Source organism: Tetrao urogallus (assembly GCF_951394365.1).
Source record: "Tetrao urogallus genome assembly, chromosome: 12".
Lineage (NCBI taxonomy): Eukaryota > Metazoa > Chordata > Aves > Galliformes > Phasianidae > Tetrao > Tetrao urogallus.
This window is the reverse complement of record NC_136825.1, coordinates 10,048,693-10,067,024: the sequence shown is the minus strand read 5'-3', so window position 1 is coordinate 10,067,024 and position 18,332 is coordinate 10,048,693. Positions and strand designations below refer to the sequence as shown.

General features: G+C 35.8%; 1 protein-coding gene across 1 annotated transcript in view; it reads right to left on the bottom strand.

The window, feature by feature from the left end:
* The window catches only part of ANKRD27 (ankyrin repeat domain 27), a gene marked incomplete at both ends in the record, with an annotated part of 30,684 nt that extends 12,747 nt beyond the window's left edge, over positions 1-17,937 (bottom strand). The window contains 19 exons of the mRNA XM_079541477.1: positions 1,716-1,835; positions 1,956-2,015; positions 2,351-2,548; positions 2,937-3,029; positions 3,812-3,927; positions 4,661-4,743; positions 5,164-5,291; positions 6,077-6,169; positions 10,300-10,432; positions 11,208-11,286; positions 12,148-12,269; positions 12,615-12,691; positions 12,770-12,835; positions 12,931-12,984; positions 13,077-13,136; positions 13,447-13,601; positions 15,111-15,267; positions 16,317-16,427; positions 17,836-17,937. Coding sequence (XP_079397603.1) covers positions 1,716-1,835; positions 1,956-2,015; positions 2,351-2,548; positions 2,937-3,029; positions 3,812-3,927; positions 4,661-4,743; positions 5,164-5,291; positions 6,077-6,169; positions 10,300-10,432; positions 11,208-11,286; positions 12,148-12,269; positions 12,615-12,691; positions 12,770-12,835; positions 12,931-12,984; positions 13,077-13,136; positions 13,447-13,601; positions 15,111-15,267; positions 16,317-16,427; positions 17,836-17,937 — 2,007 coding nt within the window. The remainder of the gene's footprint in view (positions 1-1,715; positions 1,836-1,955; positions 2,016-2,350; positions 2,549-2,936; positions 3,030-3,811; positions 3,928-4,660; positions 4,744-5,163; positions 5,292-6,076; positions 6,170-10,299; positions 10,433-11,207; positions 11,287-12,147; positions 12,270-12,614; positions 12,692-12,769; positions 12,836-12,930; positions 12,985-13,076; positions 13,137-13,446; positions 13,602-15,110; positions 15,268-16,316; positions 16,428-17,835) is intronic.
* Between the last annotated feature and the right edge of the window lie 395 nt (positions 17,938-18,332).

Sequence of the window (18,332 nt, the reverse complement as noted above, 5' to 3'; positions counted from 1 at the left end):
CTAAATTCTGTTCTTCCACATTACTACAGTTCTAGTATAAGGTGAAGTTTCTTGAAGTCATGCACTAGGCCCTCAAGGCAGCATTCTTCTTACCCAACTTACAATGTCTAAAAGCCATCTGTATAAATCTAAACTCCCTCCCTGGTACCTGCAAAATAGAATGCAGACAAACAACACCTGAGTACAGCTGAGCTCAAATTAACCATTTAAGATGTCTAACTAAGATGTCTAACAGGAGAAAAACAGGCGACTAAACTTAAGACGATTGTCTTTCAGACATGTGCAGGCAAGTAAGCTGTATCCTCTGCACATGCACATCTAAAATGGACCAAATATATTAAGAAGATCTGTACCATCCTTAAATTTCCCTAGCACAGTTCCCTAATCATACAGAATAATGTCATCACAGAAGCTCTTAATGATTTTCAGGGATCAGTCTTATCACATATAAGATACCTAACAGGAATAGCAAGTTACCCACAAGCTCTGATAATTCCTTTCCAAAAACAACTTCCTTAGAGTTCTAAAAACTGCCCCAGGCCTTAACAGTGAAGAAATACATAAATCTATTATGCAGCTTATGGATTATTCATTAAGAGTACTCGGGCTAAAATGTTTGCTTCATGCATTCCTCCATCTTCCCAGCTTGCTTTCTCATTCCTCTGTGGAAGGTAAGTACTCTCCTTTAAATGTAAAAATAAAAGAAACAAAGCCACTTGATGAAATCTACTGTAACTTATTCACATACTCAGCTTTTCTGCTGCTGAACAGAAATTGTACTAAGAGTTTTCAGTTCCAACAAATGACATTCCAAATTTACACATCTAGCTCTTTTTCTTTTCTAAGTTGTAAATGAGACGCTCAAGGCTATATGCCATAACCAGCAGTAATAAAGACCCCACTGCATTCCCTTAATCCATGATCTAAGCCTTGAAGTCTGAAAAACTGATCTTATCAGTTTCCCATTACTTCCGGTGGCATTCCCTTTATGAGGAACTCTCAGGATTAGGCCCTTGTCTCTTTGCTTAGTAAGAATAACAGCCGTGAGCCCATTTGAAACCTGGCAAACAGAACTGACCTAAAGCTGGATTACAGGAAGAGGTCATTAACCCCAAGAATATAAGGTGTAAGCTGCTTGTAATCTTTTCCCCTGGTTTGAACTAGTCTTAGCTCTCACGAGCGATAAATTTGTTCCCTCAAGGAAAAGCAAATCCTCAATCTATCAGGTAAAGTTTTACATACATTAGAGCTCATTTACAGAGCCTGTGTGCACAGAGAAGTACACTCTGACATCTAGGCTCTCACAGGCTAAATAGATACCAAAGTGTTAATTAATATTGTCCTTTTGGCAAACTTAGATGTAAAGTTTCCTGACGATTTTTAGAATACAGGAAAGTTTGGAAAGAGGAGAACATTATAGCAGAAGGAATGCAAAGAATTAAAATGCAGAAATGGTATGGACGGAAACAAAGATACTGTGGAGATCAAATTGGAAAAAATGGAACAGGAAGATAAAGAAATACAAACAGAAGTATCAGAAGGAGTGATTATATGACAGCCTTGGGAGGGCATAAATCAAAAGTATGGATTTAAGGTTCCAAATGAAGCAAAAAAAAAAAAAAGAAAAAGGATATTTTTGAAGAAGCAGTTTAAAACAGTCTTACACAATATTGCTCTTCCTAGGTTCACTCACGTTGCTTTTACCTCAGTCTTACCTCTTTATAACTGTTCTTCACTTCATCTTGCCTTATATCAATTGATGCTGATGACAAACTAGAGACAGATGATCCTCTGCTGAAAGTTTCTGTTGAGTGCTGAGGAGACCTAAGTGGTGACTTCAAGTTGGGAAAAAGAAAAAAAAAAAAAACAAAAAAAAAAACAGAAAAAGTTGCATCAGATTAAGCAGGTTAAATGTAAGAAAAAAAAAATGTTTAGTGATTTCCATTGGTTGTTACCTCAGAAGCACTCTGTCCCCGCTCAAAGGTTAGATAGTTTAATTCCATCAGTGACAAAATCTGCATAAAAATATTAAAGAAAACCAATGTAACTCCACCAACCAAAACATAAATTAGCTGACAACCTAATATTAGTAACAGATCACAACTGAGCAGATTAAAAGTACCAGTTTACAAATTTATGTTCTGTACTACTGAGATGCATGCATTCATACTACTATATAGTAGTATGCATTCATACTACTAAATTTAAAACACAACCATTTTACCTCAAAAGCAAACATACGTTTTAATTTAAATAGTATTAAAGCACAAAATCTTCTTAACAGGTAAGCAGCCACACTTCTGTGGAACTACACTGAAGAGAAATGAGGCTGGAAGATAAACAACAGTACCTTGGAATTTAATGCACACTGTAGCGAAGTCTCTTTCATCCGGTTTTGAGTATTTGGATTTGCCCCATTTTGCAAAAGCACTTCTATGATCCCTTGATAACCCCAACGAGCAGCTATATGGAGAGGAGTATCTCCCTTCTCATTTCCAATATCTAGTCTACAGGAATGCACATCATAGTAGACTAATGCTTTAACGCACTGGAAAGAAAAGGAAAGCCATTAATAAATTATTGTATAGTCTCCAATTCATATAACATGTGCAATCCTAAATGGCTTGTTTTCATTCCTATATATATATATTCCCATTCCATATAACCCATTGCCTAAAAGACAGGCTCTTACACTTGAGTGTTATTTGATTTTAACTCTTTGTTTAATAACTAAATTAGCACAATATTATATTTAATGTGAATGTATAATTAAAATTGTTATGAAGTACTGAATAAAGTCTTAATTTACAGCATTAAACAGTTACCCTCCAATTTATTTTCTTTTTAAAACATGGAAGTCTAGTGCAAACTGGTATCATGGTTTAATTCCTTTCCACTTAGATGTCCACTTAGTTTATTACAAAACAATTACTTACATCCTCATGACCATAAGTGCAGGCTAAATGAAGTGGAGTATTCCCATTATTGTCCTGAACATCAGTACTTGCCTTATAGTGCAATAAGAGAAGCTTAGAAGAAAAAAAAAAAAAGCAGACATATAAATAACTTAAAAATTAATACAGAAACAATTGTTACTCTGCATATTCCTTTAGGTTTCTAGTATGATGAAACGCTTCATGAAGAACTGCCTGTCCCTCCTGCTTCAAATACTAACAGTCCCTTTTGGCATTACAGTATTTCTTTTTCCTCCCTAATCCAAGAAACAAATAAAGCTGCTGGTTACATATTCAGATTTGTCCTTGAAAAAATGAATCATTTACTGCAGCAACACTGCAATACAGGTACCACACAATCATTTACCCCGCACATTAGCGGTCTATAGTGGTGAAGACATAGAATTATTTAGGCCATGGTAACTCAAGGATCTCACATATACAACATTCAAACACACAACATAGGCAGTCTATCCTAAACACAATTTGAAGAAATTTTATTAATCCCAATGACTGCAATGGCTCTTTTGTCCTAGCCAAGAGCAAAAAGTTAACAGGTTGTCCACTGATACTACATATCAGAGATTTGTATTAATAAAATGGGTTAATTCTCAGGCATTCACAGCTGTCAATTACTTGGTTATTATGAACAGCAGAAAACCTCCCAGTAAAGAAAAACAAAATATATAAATAAAAATGCTGAAAGATCCTCAATTCTGACAGCACGTACATGTCTAGAAAAACCTTCTGAGAAGACCTAAATGACAGTAACAGTAGAACAGCTTACTAAGAGTCAGATATCTATTATTTAGATTAAGTACTTGCTTTTATTTCTAATTAAGCCTTTTAGTGCTTACTGTAACGTTTTGATATCCCTTCTGACAGGCAAGGTGAAGTGGAGTTGAACCGTGGTAATCTGTAGCATTGACAATGGCTCCTTTGGCTATTAGTAAATCCACTAATGATGTTTGCCCTTGGAAAATACACAGTCATTAGAAAAGAGAAGTAACGTTTCCTAAAGAACATTGCTAATTTTCACATTCAAACATGATAACCTCCATTTCTGCATGCTATCCTTCTACATACTGTATATTTACTTCCCACTGGGTATTTTCTGTCGTAAGTTACACGTGGTCAAGACTCTGCAAAAAAAACACCAGTTAAGAGCAAGTTTTGTATTCTGAGTAAGAAAATAAAGCTGTTACACAAACCTTTCCTATGTTAGGACTCAAGATAATAATAAAAGAATGAAGCTGGTTAAAAAAGGAAGCACGAAGAAAATTAATTCAACTTCTAAAAAAACTGAAGATCAATGGTACAGTGAACGTTACAAGACAGAATATGGTACAGAATCTACCATGTATAGCCAGCTACAGGAGAAAGAAATTATTAATTTCTCAATTTGCAAGTTCTTTAAAAACACGACTGGTTTCTGATGAAATTGTAACTTTTTTCACAACTGAAGAAAGAACCACGGGAGGTAAAAGTAAACCGCTTGCAAACAAATAATAACCTGCCCATAAAAAACTTAAAAGAGCTTAAAAGAAAATGCAGCAACTTCAGCATAGACCGAGATATCAGTTCTCATAGCTAAAAACACTTCAACATCAAATTCACTGTATAGTGAAAGTTGGAAAAGATCTTAACAGGAAAAAGCAGAACATAAGAAGGTGAAAACATGAGCAAAGAAAACCAATGAGACTCACCACAAATAGCAGCTATATGGAGTGGCGTATATCCCCGGTCATCTCGGGAAAATGCAGTGACAATTGAAGGATCATTCAGTTTCCTATAAAACACAGTGGTTTAAAAGCAGCTCAATTACCTATGCAGCAGGTATGAGGAGATGAAGAGAGAGAAACCGCCAAGGCTGAAAGAAACTGATGCTGGAACTCCTTATCCTTTAACTTTTTGCACTAGTCTATCCAGTCTTTTAGGTCTTCTGAGAGTGTTTTTGTCCATGATGTGCAAGTTTTGCTCAAGAGAAGAAACACTTCACATCACACTTACCAAAAGATATACAGCCTCCATCACAAAATCTGCCTGGATCCAAGGCATTCAGTACCCTAATATTTCTTCTGCTGTTTCAAACTACATGAACATAAGCTCTCTATTATATCCTGAAGTGCTACCAACATCCTAAAGTAAATCTTAGATCAACACTTCTTACATAGCTTTTCCTGCATTTGCAGAGATAAAAAGTGCTTACCCAGAAACTAGCTTCTCACATTTGTCACAGTAACAGAGCGGATGACACATTTTTTGTACAGTGTCCTTATCACTGTCACCTTGACTTAGTAATCGCTCCACTTCCTCCTGATTACCTGAAGCAATATGCTACAAAAAGCCAAGAGAAGAAATAGGATGAGGAACTGATGTAAAAAGCCATCCTCACAAAAATTTAGAAAAAAAGAAAAACAATTTACCAAAGCACAAAAACAAAGAAACTGACCATAAATGACACATACTCAACTGTTAGAAAGCAGAAATGAACAATGTCACAGAACAAAACCCTTTAATGGGCATTCAGCATTAAAAATTATCTGTTCTTGGCTTACCTCGCTTTCTATTAAAAAAAATTAAAACAATTAGACTCAGTCACAAAATTGAGCTCCTCTGTGCAAAACCGTTTCTATAAAATTACTACGTCTCTAGCCATAAGCAGCAAACACATATAATCAGAAGCTCTGTTTTGTTTCCTTGTTCAAGGAAAATTCTTCTAGAACAGTTAGAGATAACATATGCATAACTTCATGCATAACATGAAGTAGCTATCAGGTGACTATGTTTAAGTTATTTCAGCAATCTCTTTAATTTTAAGCACTAAAGGTAGTGAGACACAAGCAATTACTAGCATTACATACTTGCTTTAAATGGACTGATCAATACCAATAGCAGTAGCATTTCATCGTCGTCTGAGTCCATATTTCTTAAGCACCAGAATTCATAAAGTCATATTAACTTGGTAATGTTTCAGCACACACAAACATACTTTTATCAGCTACTAAAACACATTTTGCAGTACAAATATAATTAACGCTGTGTCACATTTCAGAAAATCGCACAAAGGACAGCATATAAATATGAAATAAGTACGTACGTAGTTCTGCCAATAAAGTTACCTTAAATAAGCAATCTATTGGAGTAGTAGACATCTGGGATAAAAAGTTCATCCTTTGTTTTAAAAGCAACTTGTCATACAGCCTGTCAGATTCCTGAAGACAAAATATGTAAATAAATTTCCAAAATACTCATTTACAAGTAAAAATTACAAGTTACGGCCAGTAAAAAATTCAGATTTTCTTGAAATTTCATCAAGGAAGTCCCAAAATCAACACCTCTCTTGCAATGCTGCCTAAAAAAATCCTCTGTTGTTAAAGCCAATAAGGTTAGAAACATCTGAGAAGTCTACAGAGATGAAGGTTCAGATCTGTATTTCACAGTATGTTATCTATAAATAGAACTTTTTTCAATACTTCAAACGTTGACATTTTAGAATGGATAAATAATCCAAGACTGCAGTAGAAACCGAGCAGCTGCAACCTGGATGTGGATCTGTTCTCCATCACAATATTAAAACCTCCTTCCTAAAACACATGGTATCTTTGTAAACTCAGTAGTCAGTCAGTCAGTACAATCTTAACATGTCTACATGGTCATCTGGTTGTATGTTTATAAGATCACCCTTCCTAACACCATAGCTAATTTAACTGACAGCTTTTAAAGCCTGAACTATTTGGGACGGCATGCTGTGTTCAGCTATTTATGCCATTTGTTTTGCTTTTTCTATAATAACAGAAGAAAAACTGTTAGCTCAGATTTCACCTTATTAAGAAGAAAAAGTTGTTGGCTGATATGAAATTATTTTCATTGGTTTTGAATTTAGAGGCATACAGTTTTTCAAATTTAGGCACTTCAGCTAAAGATACCCATGTCCATCTTCTCAGAATAATAGAAGTACGTGATCACTGATCGCCTTGGACAGATTCTTACTTATGATCAGAAATAATTCCATTTAAAAAAAAAATTGATCAAAATCTTTATTAGCTATGAAAAATTTTAAAGCTTTAATACTAAAATCACGGAAGAATTTCATTAGCTGCTTGCATGCTTTGTATTTTATAGAGAATCTCAAAAAGCAGCTAAACTTAGCATAGCTTTAATACTGTCCCTTTCATGGTGTGTTTTACGTGAAAAGCATTTCAAATATGGAAAAAAACAAGGAGCTATTTAAGACAGTAACCCTTATGTGAAGAGATATGTCTGTCATTTTATTACATGAGTAAGGAAGAAGTCCATTACAGATGAAGCTACATATCATTTATAAATAAGAACTTGAAAAAAAGCAATGGCATAAGAATCAGGAATTGGTTGAAATACCAAAATAAGTCCTTCAAAGACAAAATTGCTTGTAACAACTTAACTTCCACTCCAATAATTAAAATAAAGCTTTGCTTAGAGTGGGAGCTCTAAGCTCAGCTGTTTCTAAGCTTTATTTAACCTACAACCAAACATTAATGATGTTTTTATCTGATGCGATTCTTTATACAAAGAGATGCATGTACCCAAAGAGGTTGCTCTATACAGCAACCTATCCAGAATAATTCCACCAATAACCATTTACAGCTTGTGAAAACTCTCTCTCCCTCTTCATCCCACTCCCTGAACCTTATTTACCTCGGCTTGTGTTAGAAACTTCCCTACCTGCCCTCCTATATGCACTTCTTCAGTTCCAACTTCAGGGCCACCTACAGCTCTTTCCATGCAAGAGTCTAAATTCTACCTATTTTCTTGTGCACAGCTTCAAGAAAGTCCCTGTTTCATACCCACCTTCAACTCTCTAAATTAGGTCTTACTATGTAGTAGCTGTACACAGGAATTTAACAAGGGTCCAACACTTATTAGACTAGAACCCCATTAAACAAGTTTGACCAGCACCAGAAAACAAAATGTAGTCCTTCACACTATCAGTTGCATGCTTCTGTCCTCCTTTTGACCCACACTGAAAGTGTCTCTCCAAGACTTGTATGATCTTTAGCAAAGAACTGGGTAAGTTTTTCTTAAGTGCAATTTTCTTTCTGACATGAAGATGATATACCATTATCCCACAGGGTACATTAGCTCCCTGTGGAGTTCTCCTTCTGTAGTTGGTTTCATTAGGGATTGGACAAGAGCATTAGTCAGCCATCAGAAACGCCATCTGAAGCCAACTATAAAATTAAACATAGCCACATGAGGAGCTTTAATGAAGGCCCAGGGCACAGCAATGTTCTTGCTCAGAGCCTGAAACCCTTCAAGCACAATCTGGAAATAGAAGCCATGGGACATCAATCTGACAACTGCTGCTTTTAAGCAGAAAGCAGATCTCCTTTAACACAGAATAAAGGAAATACCTAAACTGCTAGGTTTCTGAAGAGAACAATTCCATCAGAAGTTTCTTTTATGTTCATCCATCTCCTTACTTTCTTTTTCAGTTCCCACGGTGGGGCTATCTGCTACAACAAAGAAGCAGAAACTAGGTGTATCACCTTTCCTTTCTACCTGCAGTAGGGGTGATGGTCTTTCCTTTTAAACTGTGCTAGAGACCATGGGGTGACTCATTTCCTTGTCTTCAAGACTCCTGTTCGCCCCCCTCATCTAGTATGCTGACTGCTGTGATAGGAGGTGTGGAGAATTCCTGTTGCTTGCTCACACACACACAAGAGAAAAGGCAGAAAGCAGGGAACTTGAAGTTCAAGTCTGGAGATGATCCAGCTGAGATATGGAAGAAAGCTTGCTCTTCTGAACACTGTATACTGCTGCAGACACTTAAGTAGCATAGGATTGCCCCCATACAGACTGAGATGTAGTTCATCTTTCAAGACAAGCTCCCAGATAAATAAGTACAATATCTTACTGGCAGTGACACTTACCAGGAAGTTATAATCACTAAGGGCAATTCCAGTTCATAAAAAAGGAAAGCTAGCCTTAGCTGTGTAAGAAGAGATAGAAGCAGGCACTTAAACAGAAACAGTTTTTATTTTCTTCAACTTGCTGATATTTTTGTGGAAGATAATTCCACTTTGGCTCCAGTTCTCCTTCTAGACCATTAGCACTGCTATTTTTGTATTAATTATTAATGTTAGCCAAGTGACTGCAGGAAGCAAAATTGACTGGCAAGTTGTTTTCCTTTTAAACTAACATTTTTATTCTTTTTTTCCTTAACAGTTTGAAACAACACTGCAAACATGTAGTACCATAATTTCTTTACACATAAAAAGGAAGAGTGCTTTTTTTTGTGTACAAAACCAACACATGCATGACAAATTCATGGAGAGAATAACAAAAAACAAAGCCACAAATAACTATCATTTTAGTCATTTTGCTAAGTGTTTAAGATTGTGCCCCAGGTTGTCCCATTCCAAGCCCTGCACACTGAACCACTAGTCTGGCTCCTGCAATTACATTCCAGTACTCTGCAGTTGGACAGACTGAGACACATCAAATTCATTCCAGTTCTGAGTTAGCTACTTTTGATTTCCATAACAGAACATGAAAAAAAAAAAAACATTTTGCAATAGTAGACTTTTCTTTTGAGCAGAAGATTCAAGATTGAATATCTTTAATAAGCTAGAAAGTTTTCAGAGCACAACAGTTTCTAAAGTCACATCAATATCATTCTGGATCCCCAAAGAGATTAGACCTGATTGACAGAAGGTCTAGCTGCAACAGATCCACAAACTTCTAGTCCCTGCTGTGTTAGAAATCCTGAGAAACAAATTTGACCTTCAAGCACTATCTAATATGATACAGTCCTGCACTCCCACTAAATTATCAACTTTGTGTAATGGAGTTATGTGCACCTCAAACACTTTTATTTTTAAAGAACTTCAACTGCAGTGTAATGTAAAATTATCCAGTAAATCTTCATTCTGCTAGCTAAGCTTTTTAAAATTTCAAGAAAAATGTGTTTAAGTTCAAGCTATGCCTACTATAATGTACTGCATTGCTTTCACAATCACAACAGAATGAAGACAGAAAGTATTAAAAACTTTCTTAAAATTCAGCTCTTGAAGAAAAAAAAAAAAAAAAAAAGATGTCATTGTTTCTAGTTATAATGAAGAGACACATTTACTTCAGATTTACCTACTCCTTAAAGTGTACAGTGAGCATGTGTTGCTACAGGACTGGCACTTCATTCTAACATTTCAGCTTCTGCTTCAGGCACAGCTGCCTCCTAACCTTCGAAGGGTGAAAAATGAACTTGTTAGCTGTTTGCTTGTTCTGATTGGATTTACCACCATAATGGTACATAGTTGTGCACCCTTATCAAAATCACATTTGACAGACTTTAAGAGTAGCTTACTGTTGATCTGTCAGAGAGGTTGCCTTGTCGTATGTATTCTATTGCAGCCTCAATTGAGGTTAGACAGTATCCCAATTCATCCTTCACCGAACTGCAGAGCCTGAAGTTCTTGATGTAACTCAAGTTGGCCATCCTGAAATAAAGTTAAAACCATGAATAATTAAAGTTGACACCAACACGTCATACTTTAATATCACGAGTCATTTCAGACAATCCAGGCAGATATTACATGTGAGTTAAGAAAAACTTCTAGAAAGATTGGTAGGCTGGCATTATCATAGCTGTTCTGAGCTTTGCAGAAGGATCTTAACACTTCAGTTCTTCATTATGAGATACAAAGTTAAAAACTAGATATAATAAATATGAAGGACAAGGTAAGGAAAGCAGTAAGAAATAATGTCTCACAAGTTTCAAGCATTGTAAGTACCACAGTAAATAAATAGCATCTGATATTTGGGATATACCAACACTACTGTCCAGATAAACCTGAAAGGTTTATACATACCTTTCCCAACAGATGAAATAACCGTAAGAGCATATGCTAGCAAGCAACTAAGCATTCAAATCACATTTCTCCATATAACATATCTCAAGCATCTAGAAAATGCATAAAGTTTTGCAGTTCCAATGCAAATGTGGATGAACCAGTACTAAGTCCACACCAAACATGCAGATCCAGTAAATGGAAGATTCCCCCATGACAACAGATTTCCTGATTTGGAATCAAAACAACACTTGAATTCCGAGTAAGTCCTGAATTCTGTCACATCTTTGCTGTTTATCTGACTAGTTTTCTGTATCACATTACCCCTCTTAGACTTTGGGTAGGCTATTACTAGAAACATTTGACCCACTGCACCATTATATACAATACGATGGAGCTTTGTACAGCCAAAGTAGTTACATACCAGTTTGGGATTTCTGTTTTTACAAGTAAATACAGCAAGACAGAGAGTAGATCATCTGCACACATGGTTTCCATGTTAACTAAAAGAAAGAATTTATATCTGATATTAGTAATCTCACAGTTCAAACCAGAACTAAATGCCTATAAATGTAGCTCTGCCTTTTAAGACTAATGGTCAGCTCTCCCAATTGACTAGCAACCAATGCAATCTTTCAAAAGTATGTTCTCAATCTCTCTCTAAAAATAGACTCCCAGAAGCCAAAAAAACAAATACAGCTGCAATATTTAATTAGTATTCCCTCCTTCTTCACTGGAGAAGTCAGAACAGTGGCTTGAAGGTGAACACTGTCCATTGACATGCTTTTTCATATCCAAAGGACCATCCAGGAGAAAGAAAGTGATGCTGTGAAGTAAGCAGTATTCTAGTGCACCACTTTGTTTGTCTATTGGTAGCATCTTCCCTTTCCAGGCTACATAAAATAAGAATCAGACCAACAGGTCTGTACTTTCCTATCTCAGAATCAACAGTGGCACTCTCAATGCAGTATAAGGTTTGCCTGACCTTGCCCCCCAACACTGTATTTTGCAGTGATACGTCTGTATACTTCTGATTTCAAGATTATCACAGAGCACAGACAAGAATAAGCCAACAGCAACCTTCAGTGTTTTAAATGGATGACATTTTTTTCCTACCTGAGAAAGTCCTAGATTACATAAGCTTGTCACATGCTCTAGCTAAAACATACAGTTAATCAAGTACTTCAGCTCACTCTTATCATAAAGCGAAGTGCTCATGTTGCAATCATTTTATTTAGATATCTGCAGACCTGAATGTACTTGCTTAACACACAAGACTAATTCAAACAGGTGTTTATATACCACAGTGCATAGATGCTAAAAAAAAATAATCTCAGCTTTATTTTAAGTCACTGTTTACTGACCTCTTTGGCTAGGAGACTGCATAATAATTTGTACCACTTTTCGTAGACAGAGTAACTTCTGTTGAGGGGAAGTACATTTGTTCAGCTGACTCAGTTCTCGCTTCGCACGTGGTATATTAAAACTACAAAATAATTTGAAAGAAATTGTCAACATACACCAGAGCTTCTGTGCAGGATGCCCAAAATCCAAGTCTGAACTTATCCAGAGCTGAAATGAAGAATGGTATTAACTCATTTCTATCTCTACCCTACACTTGCGTTTCTGCGCCTTGTAGATGGAATGGGAGGCATAAAACCCCAAAAGTAAAGAAGTTCAATGAAACAACTGCCTTAAAATGATACAATTTTTCTATCTCAAAGGAATGAAGCATAATAAAAACTTACTGTTGCCTGAAGGATAACTTTTTGGCCTGCCAGAAAGCTATTTGAGACAGGATCTCAGTGACTGCTCAAAAACTAACACTCACCTAAACTCGGGTTTTACTCCAATGTCTTTTTGCTGGAGCTCTTGAAGGCTTCTTGTGATTTTGTTAAAAGCAGCATCCTAATCATAAGAAAGGTAGTAAGTGTTTAAAGTGCATTGGATTAACGTAATTGATCTTCAGCAATCAAACAAACTTACCTCACTTGCCTCAATAGTCCCCACATATTTAAAGACTAGATCATAAATAGCATGGTGGACATACATCTGTTGGAAAAAAAAACAAACAGTAACTTAGACATGAAAGGAAAGGAAAAGCTAAAATTGCTTGCCAATTGTCTTCCTTCATTTCAGATGCTTACTTCAACTGCTTGTTTAATCAGATTCATCTGCTCCTCCTGCTTCGCAAGCATCTTCTAAAAAAGGAACAGCCACATAAACAGCAAGAGAGTTAAATGATTTATTGCTTAAGTAAAGCTACATACTATGTATTTAGTGATGTGTTTACCAAGTGTGAATCTCTCAGAAGATGCTGGAGACATTTGGTATAAAGTGCACTGACAGAATCCTAGAAGGGAAAAGAAAAAGTAGATCTGCGTTAATGATATGAAACAACAAAGCATAAAAGACCAAAGAAAGGAGAGCTTCTCTGACTTAGAAGCATACAGTATCAACAAAAGCAAAGTAAGATCTTTAGCTAAAAAGCTGCATTTACATAACAGTCAAGATGCAGTCATTCACAGTTACAAATTCTTTTCTCCCTACCTACCTTCCTCCCTGGACTATTCTGACATAGAACATCTTAACAGGAAAAGATACCCAAAGCAGTGAAGTGAATTATGTTTAGTAAATTAAGCAGCAAGCAGCAAGATACTGACTATGTAATGGCGGAGGCTTTTCCGTTCGTGCTCTTTAAATGTTCGGTAGAAAGATCCTATGTATTTATCAAATCTCTCACAGTGCCTTCCCAAGAATTCTCTAACATCTTCAATATTTTTCAGAGAATAAAGATTTGATGAAGCTGTAGATTCACCTAAAAATGAAACCCAAGAGTTAACACACTGAATACACATGCACAGTAAAGCTCTTTCTTGTTCCAGATATCAAGCCAACTTGCGTATAATGAAACATTAATTCAGCTTACTGTGCTTCTAAACGAAGGTGTTGCTTTCAATTATGAAAAGATATTGCAGTTAAATAGCCACACTTAAAGCCAGCTCCCTTGCCTTTTATGTCAAGGATCTGTTTGGAATAGCTAAAAACTGATTCTGCATGCTCCTTTCCTCTGGGGTAATTTATTGCTGCTCATAACTTGAGTGTGAGACAGGCATGAAATTTAAGAAAAGCATATTACAGTACCGAGTGCAGGAAGATAGTGTGCTCTAAACAAGCTGTAAAAAATAAAACACCCACATCCTGAACTTCTACATAGTCTATTTAATAGCCTATTATTATAGGCACCCTTTCTTCTGAATGAGGGCAAAGTCGCATCAAGTAAATGTTGAACCAAATCCACTTTTCTTCTAAATAATACAGTTTGATCCCTTGTCTCAAATTCATATATTTATATATAGCTTTTCCAAGAAAATTTCTCTAGGCAAGGCCTTCATCTGCACTCAAAAGGCAACTAATAACAGGCTCAGATCTTATTCATTTCAAATTACTTAGAAATTACAAGTTACCTCACTTCTGAAAGTCACCTCATTTCTGCTGTATAACTAATAGCTAAAAGCTGAAGAATAGATTCTATGCATATAGTCACAGTTTGAGTCTTTATGTATTTCAGCTATTTTATTTCCAGCATAATGCCCACACTACTCACAATACTATTTTCACATTTGCCCAGTACCACTTTGTCATTTGTTTACATTCTTACTTATTTAAAAAGATGAGATGCTTTTAATTCAGAAAAAAGCATACATGTCAAGTAGCTTCAGTTACTTACTTGGTACAAAATTTCATAAGGAAATTCTGTTACATTCACAGCTTGAGTAGCAGCCTTGGAAAGAGCATTCTAGCCTCATCAAGAGGCTTTTCCAATATTAGGAAAAAAAGAATACATTAAATGAAATATGACAGAATACCTCCAAGTGAGCTGCTATGTAGCTATGCTACACAGCCTTTAAACACTAATGAAGTCACTATGAATCTACCACAATCCAATTTTGTACATCCACGTTGCATCTGAAGACAGGTGTGATTAAAGAGATTAAATTCTACCTTTAAACAGCCAACACCGACACTGAACTTTGCTTAAAAAAAAAAAATAAATAAATAAATAATAAAAAAAAAAATCAAGCTGTATCAAGTACTCCATAATTCTTTACCATGGAGACTGGGACACAAGTCCTATAAAAATAAAGTTTGGCTGGCACCAACTTAATGCTTTTACAGCAACATACTAACATCCACACCACCGTATCAGTAAATGCTGAGAGCTTCAGTCAACTCAGCACTTTTCAGAATGAATAAAGCACATTAAATAAAGATAATGATTTGCTTGTGTGCAAACCAGGCCAACTGTTATCACTGCAATACCTACTTGAGCTTTCTGTTTTTTCCAGTGGATGAGCTATGCACAAAATACTAAAGCTCTCTTCTTTTTCATTGTAAAATGTTTCCTCAAAAAGAACAGGTACCGAGAGACGATCGTCAAAACCAGTTCCTAAGATGACAAGATTTCCTTGTATGAAGATCTCCTGGGGAAAAAAAAAAAAAGTGGAAAATTTCCAAAAAAACACAATTACCCTGACTTCTGCACTGCATAGTTACATCTCCAGGGAAAAAAGAGAATCTTGCAATATGGAAAAATCACAGACTCCATATTTTTCATATTCTAATGCTGTGTAGGCTGAAACAGGGATTCCTGCAGTTTACAACAGCTAGCTGAATCTTGCTTGTACTCACTTTCCTTACAAGCCCCCTACTAAAGAAGCTTTGGACAATATCTGAAACCAAGTAACTATTTGCAAGCTTTCAAGCACTTTTAGCAAAAGGGAATTAAAAAAAAAAAAAAAAAAAAAAAAAAAAAAGCAGTTTGTATTTGTTGTCTAGAGTTCTGCTTAGTAAGACATCATCCAACCTGGGTATGTTTCTCATGCTCAGCTTTATCTCCTAAAGAATTCCTGTGTGAACACCTACAGCAGGAATACCTCAATGACTGCCTGCAAATAGGTGCAAAATCTCAGACTGTATTGCAAAAATGGCAAGCAGAAAAGAAAAAAATTCATCTTAAACCTATGCAGCGTTAGCATTGGTTATAATGGCTTTGCATTAGTTACTAAATCAGGCCTCAGATACTACTTAGTATTATCTTAATTGTCTTAACCCTTGATGAACTTTCATCTGCATACAATACAGGCAGCATGAAATCTAAAGATGCAGTTAAGTGAAAATGGCCCTTACACCAGGCAACAAGATTCCTAACAGCAAAAAATGCAGAGAACCCATTTACACAGTCAAAAATTCCATAACTAAAAAACACAGATAAGCTTGGCAGTTACTTCACTGAACTAGTAAACTGAAAATCAGAGTCAGAGGCATCTAAATAAGACAACCATTCGAGTCTATACCAAACAGTTTTCACTAGAAAGCAACATATCCTGGAGAACAGAGTCTTAAATGAGTGACACTTATTTTGGCAGTTAGCGCTAACTCTTCGCTCGCTCCTGTAACCACCCTTAGTTCAGCTGGTTACCGGCTGCAGGAGTCATTTACCAGTGTCCCCAAGATACCAAAACGGAAATACCTTTCCATTTAAGGTCTGAAAATTTTCTTCGAGTGGCTTCAGTACATAAGATTCAAACTGGCAGTTGGAAAGACAGTTGCTTGAAAGGCTTCCTTTGCATGGAACTAATACCTAAAATAGAGTTAGATCACAATTTGGAGATAAATACAATAAATCACCAGTTAAATTCTGATTGCTTTTGCCTTTCGTACTACAATAGATCGGCAGATAAAGACAAATTCTTGACTAGTAAACAAGACTCATTTTTATATCTGTTTACACAATGCTAATCTAATTTTCAATTTGTTCTGATGTCAAGAAGCTCAAACTTCCACTGTTAATCCAAAAGGAATTTTGAGTTTCTTCTTTTAATTAAGTTATCCTCCATTCAGACTATATTTTCTCAAAGCAAGTTCAGTTATTTGGAGTAAAGCAGCGGATGAGCACTTTCAAGTTACAGTAAATCACTATTCAATGAGGAAAAATTATGACCAAAGTGTGAGATCTCATTCAATACCAGGAACTCTATACACACTGAAAATACATTTCATGGTCAAGAAATAGCATCTTCAAATTGCTTCTGCTCTTAAAATAACATCCCTCCTTCTCCAGAAGCAGCAGTACAACTCAATATGAATACTTTTATCCTGGAAATGTAGAGTTGTTCCTTTAACGGCTCCAGAACCACCAGTATAAGAGATCAGACTTAAGAACAGAAAGAAAATTTTAAATGTTCCTGAGTTCTGGAAATATTTGACAGATTCTTGCCTTCACAAGCAGCATTCAACTGCTCATTGATTCTCCAATAATCCTCTGAGACTGTACAGATATTTACTAAACTTGAATATATACAGATATTTCTTTAAAGATATGCTTTTAATCCCACATAAGATCACAGAGGTATCAATACATACTAGAAGCCAGCAAGTTCATGCAAGCATGCAGTACAGTTAATGCAAAGAATTAAGGATAAGATTAAGGTAAGGATGCCAATGATATTAGGCGTCAGAATACAGAAATGCTAAAATCTGTTCACTAATCATATCACTATCATAAGTAATAAGTAATAGAAAGAACCCTGTCCAATTAAAGCTTAGTTTTATAATCCAATAGAAATAAGCTGAGTTTAATGGAATCTCCACACAATTTTATATCAACACTTACAGCAAGATACTCAAACTGGAAGTTTTAAAGAATTGCAGTTTTTTGTTCTAACTCATTTTAATGTCTTTGATTTGCTATATAAAATTGTCAAAAATAAGTGATTGTCCACCAGGGATTTCAAGAAGCCAATCCTAATTTAAATCACAAGTGCAAGAATATACAACTAGTTGGTATCAAAGAAAGTAAGTTTCCTGTGAAGGTTAGAAGTTATCACTTCCATCTGTTACTACTGTGCAGTTACCAAGAGATCCATGTTTGCAGACAAAACATTTTGCAGGCTTGTACTGATCCTCGTGAGTCTTAGGAAGCCTGGAATTTAAATAAAAATTTGCTGCTATTTAATAAGTTATTTTAGAATACACTTATTTACACTTACAATACCATGGAGTTCTGCAACTTTGCTGCAGAGATCAGGACGTCGCTTCTGAATGGCCAAATAAAAGGGATTTTTCAAAAGGTCTTCATCATACATAGCCATATGGACTTCAGATACCCAAAGGAGATTTTCTAGAAAACATACGGAGAATGGCTAAAGCACAGTACATGGCATCTGTGAATGTACAATATTGCAAAATACCAAAGGGGCAAAAAAGAAAGAAGTAGCTTCAGATATTGGATGTGAGCTGTCAATGTCATGCTTAATTAACTAGAAATTAAGTGTAGTCACACAAAAGTTACTCAGAAAGAACTATGTCCAAACAAAACAACACATTTCCTGTTACACATGTACCCTCATAAGGTCTCCTTTGCCCTTTAAGTGCATGATCTGCTGGGGAAAAAAATAATGGAAGAAGATAGATATTAAGATCTACATTATAACCACTCTGATAGACGAGCTAAGGTCTAACACAAAACAGAAGATTGGAATTAAAA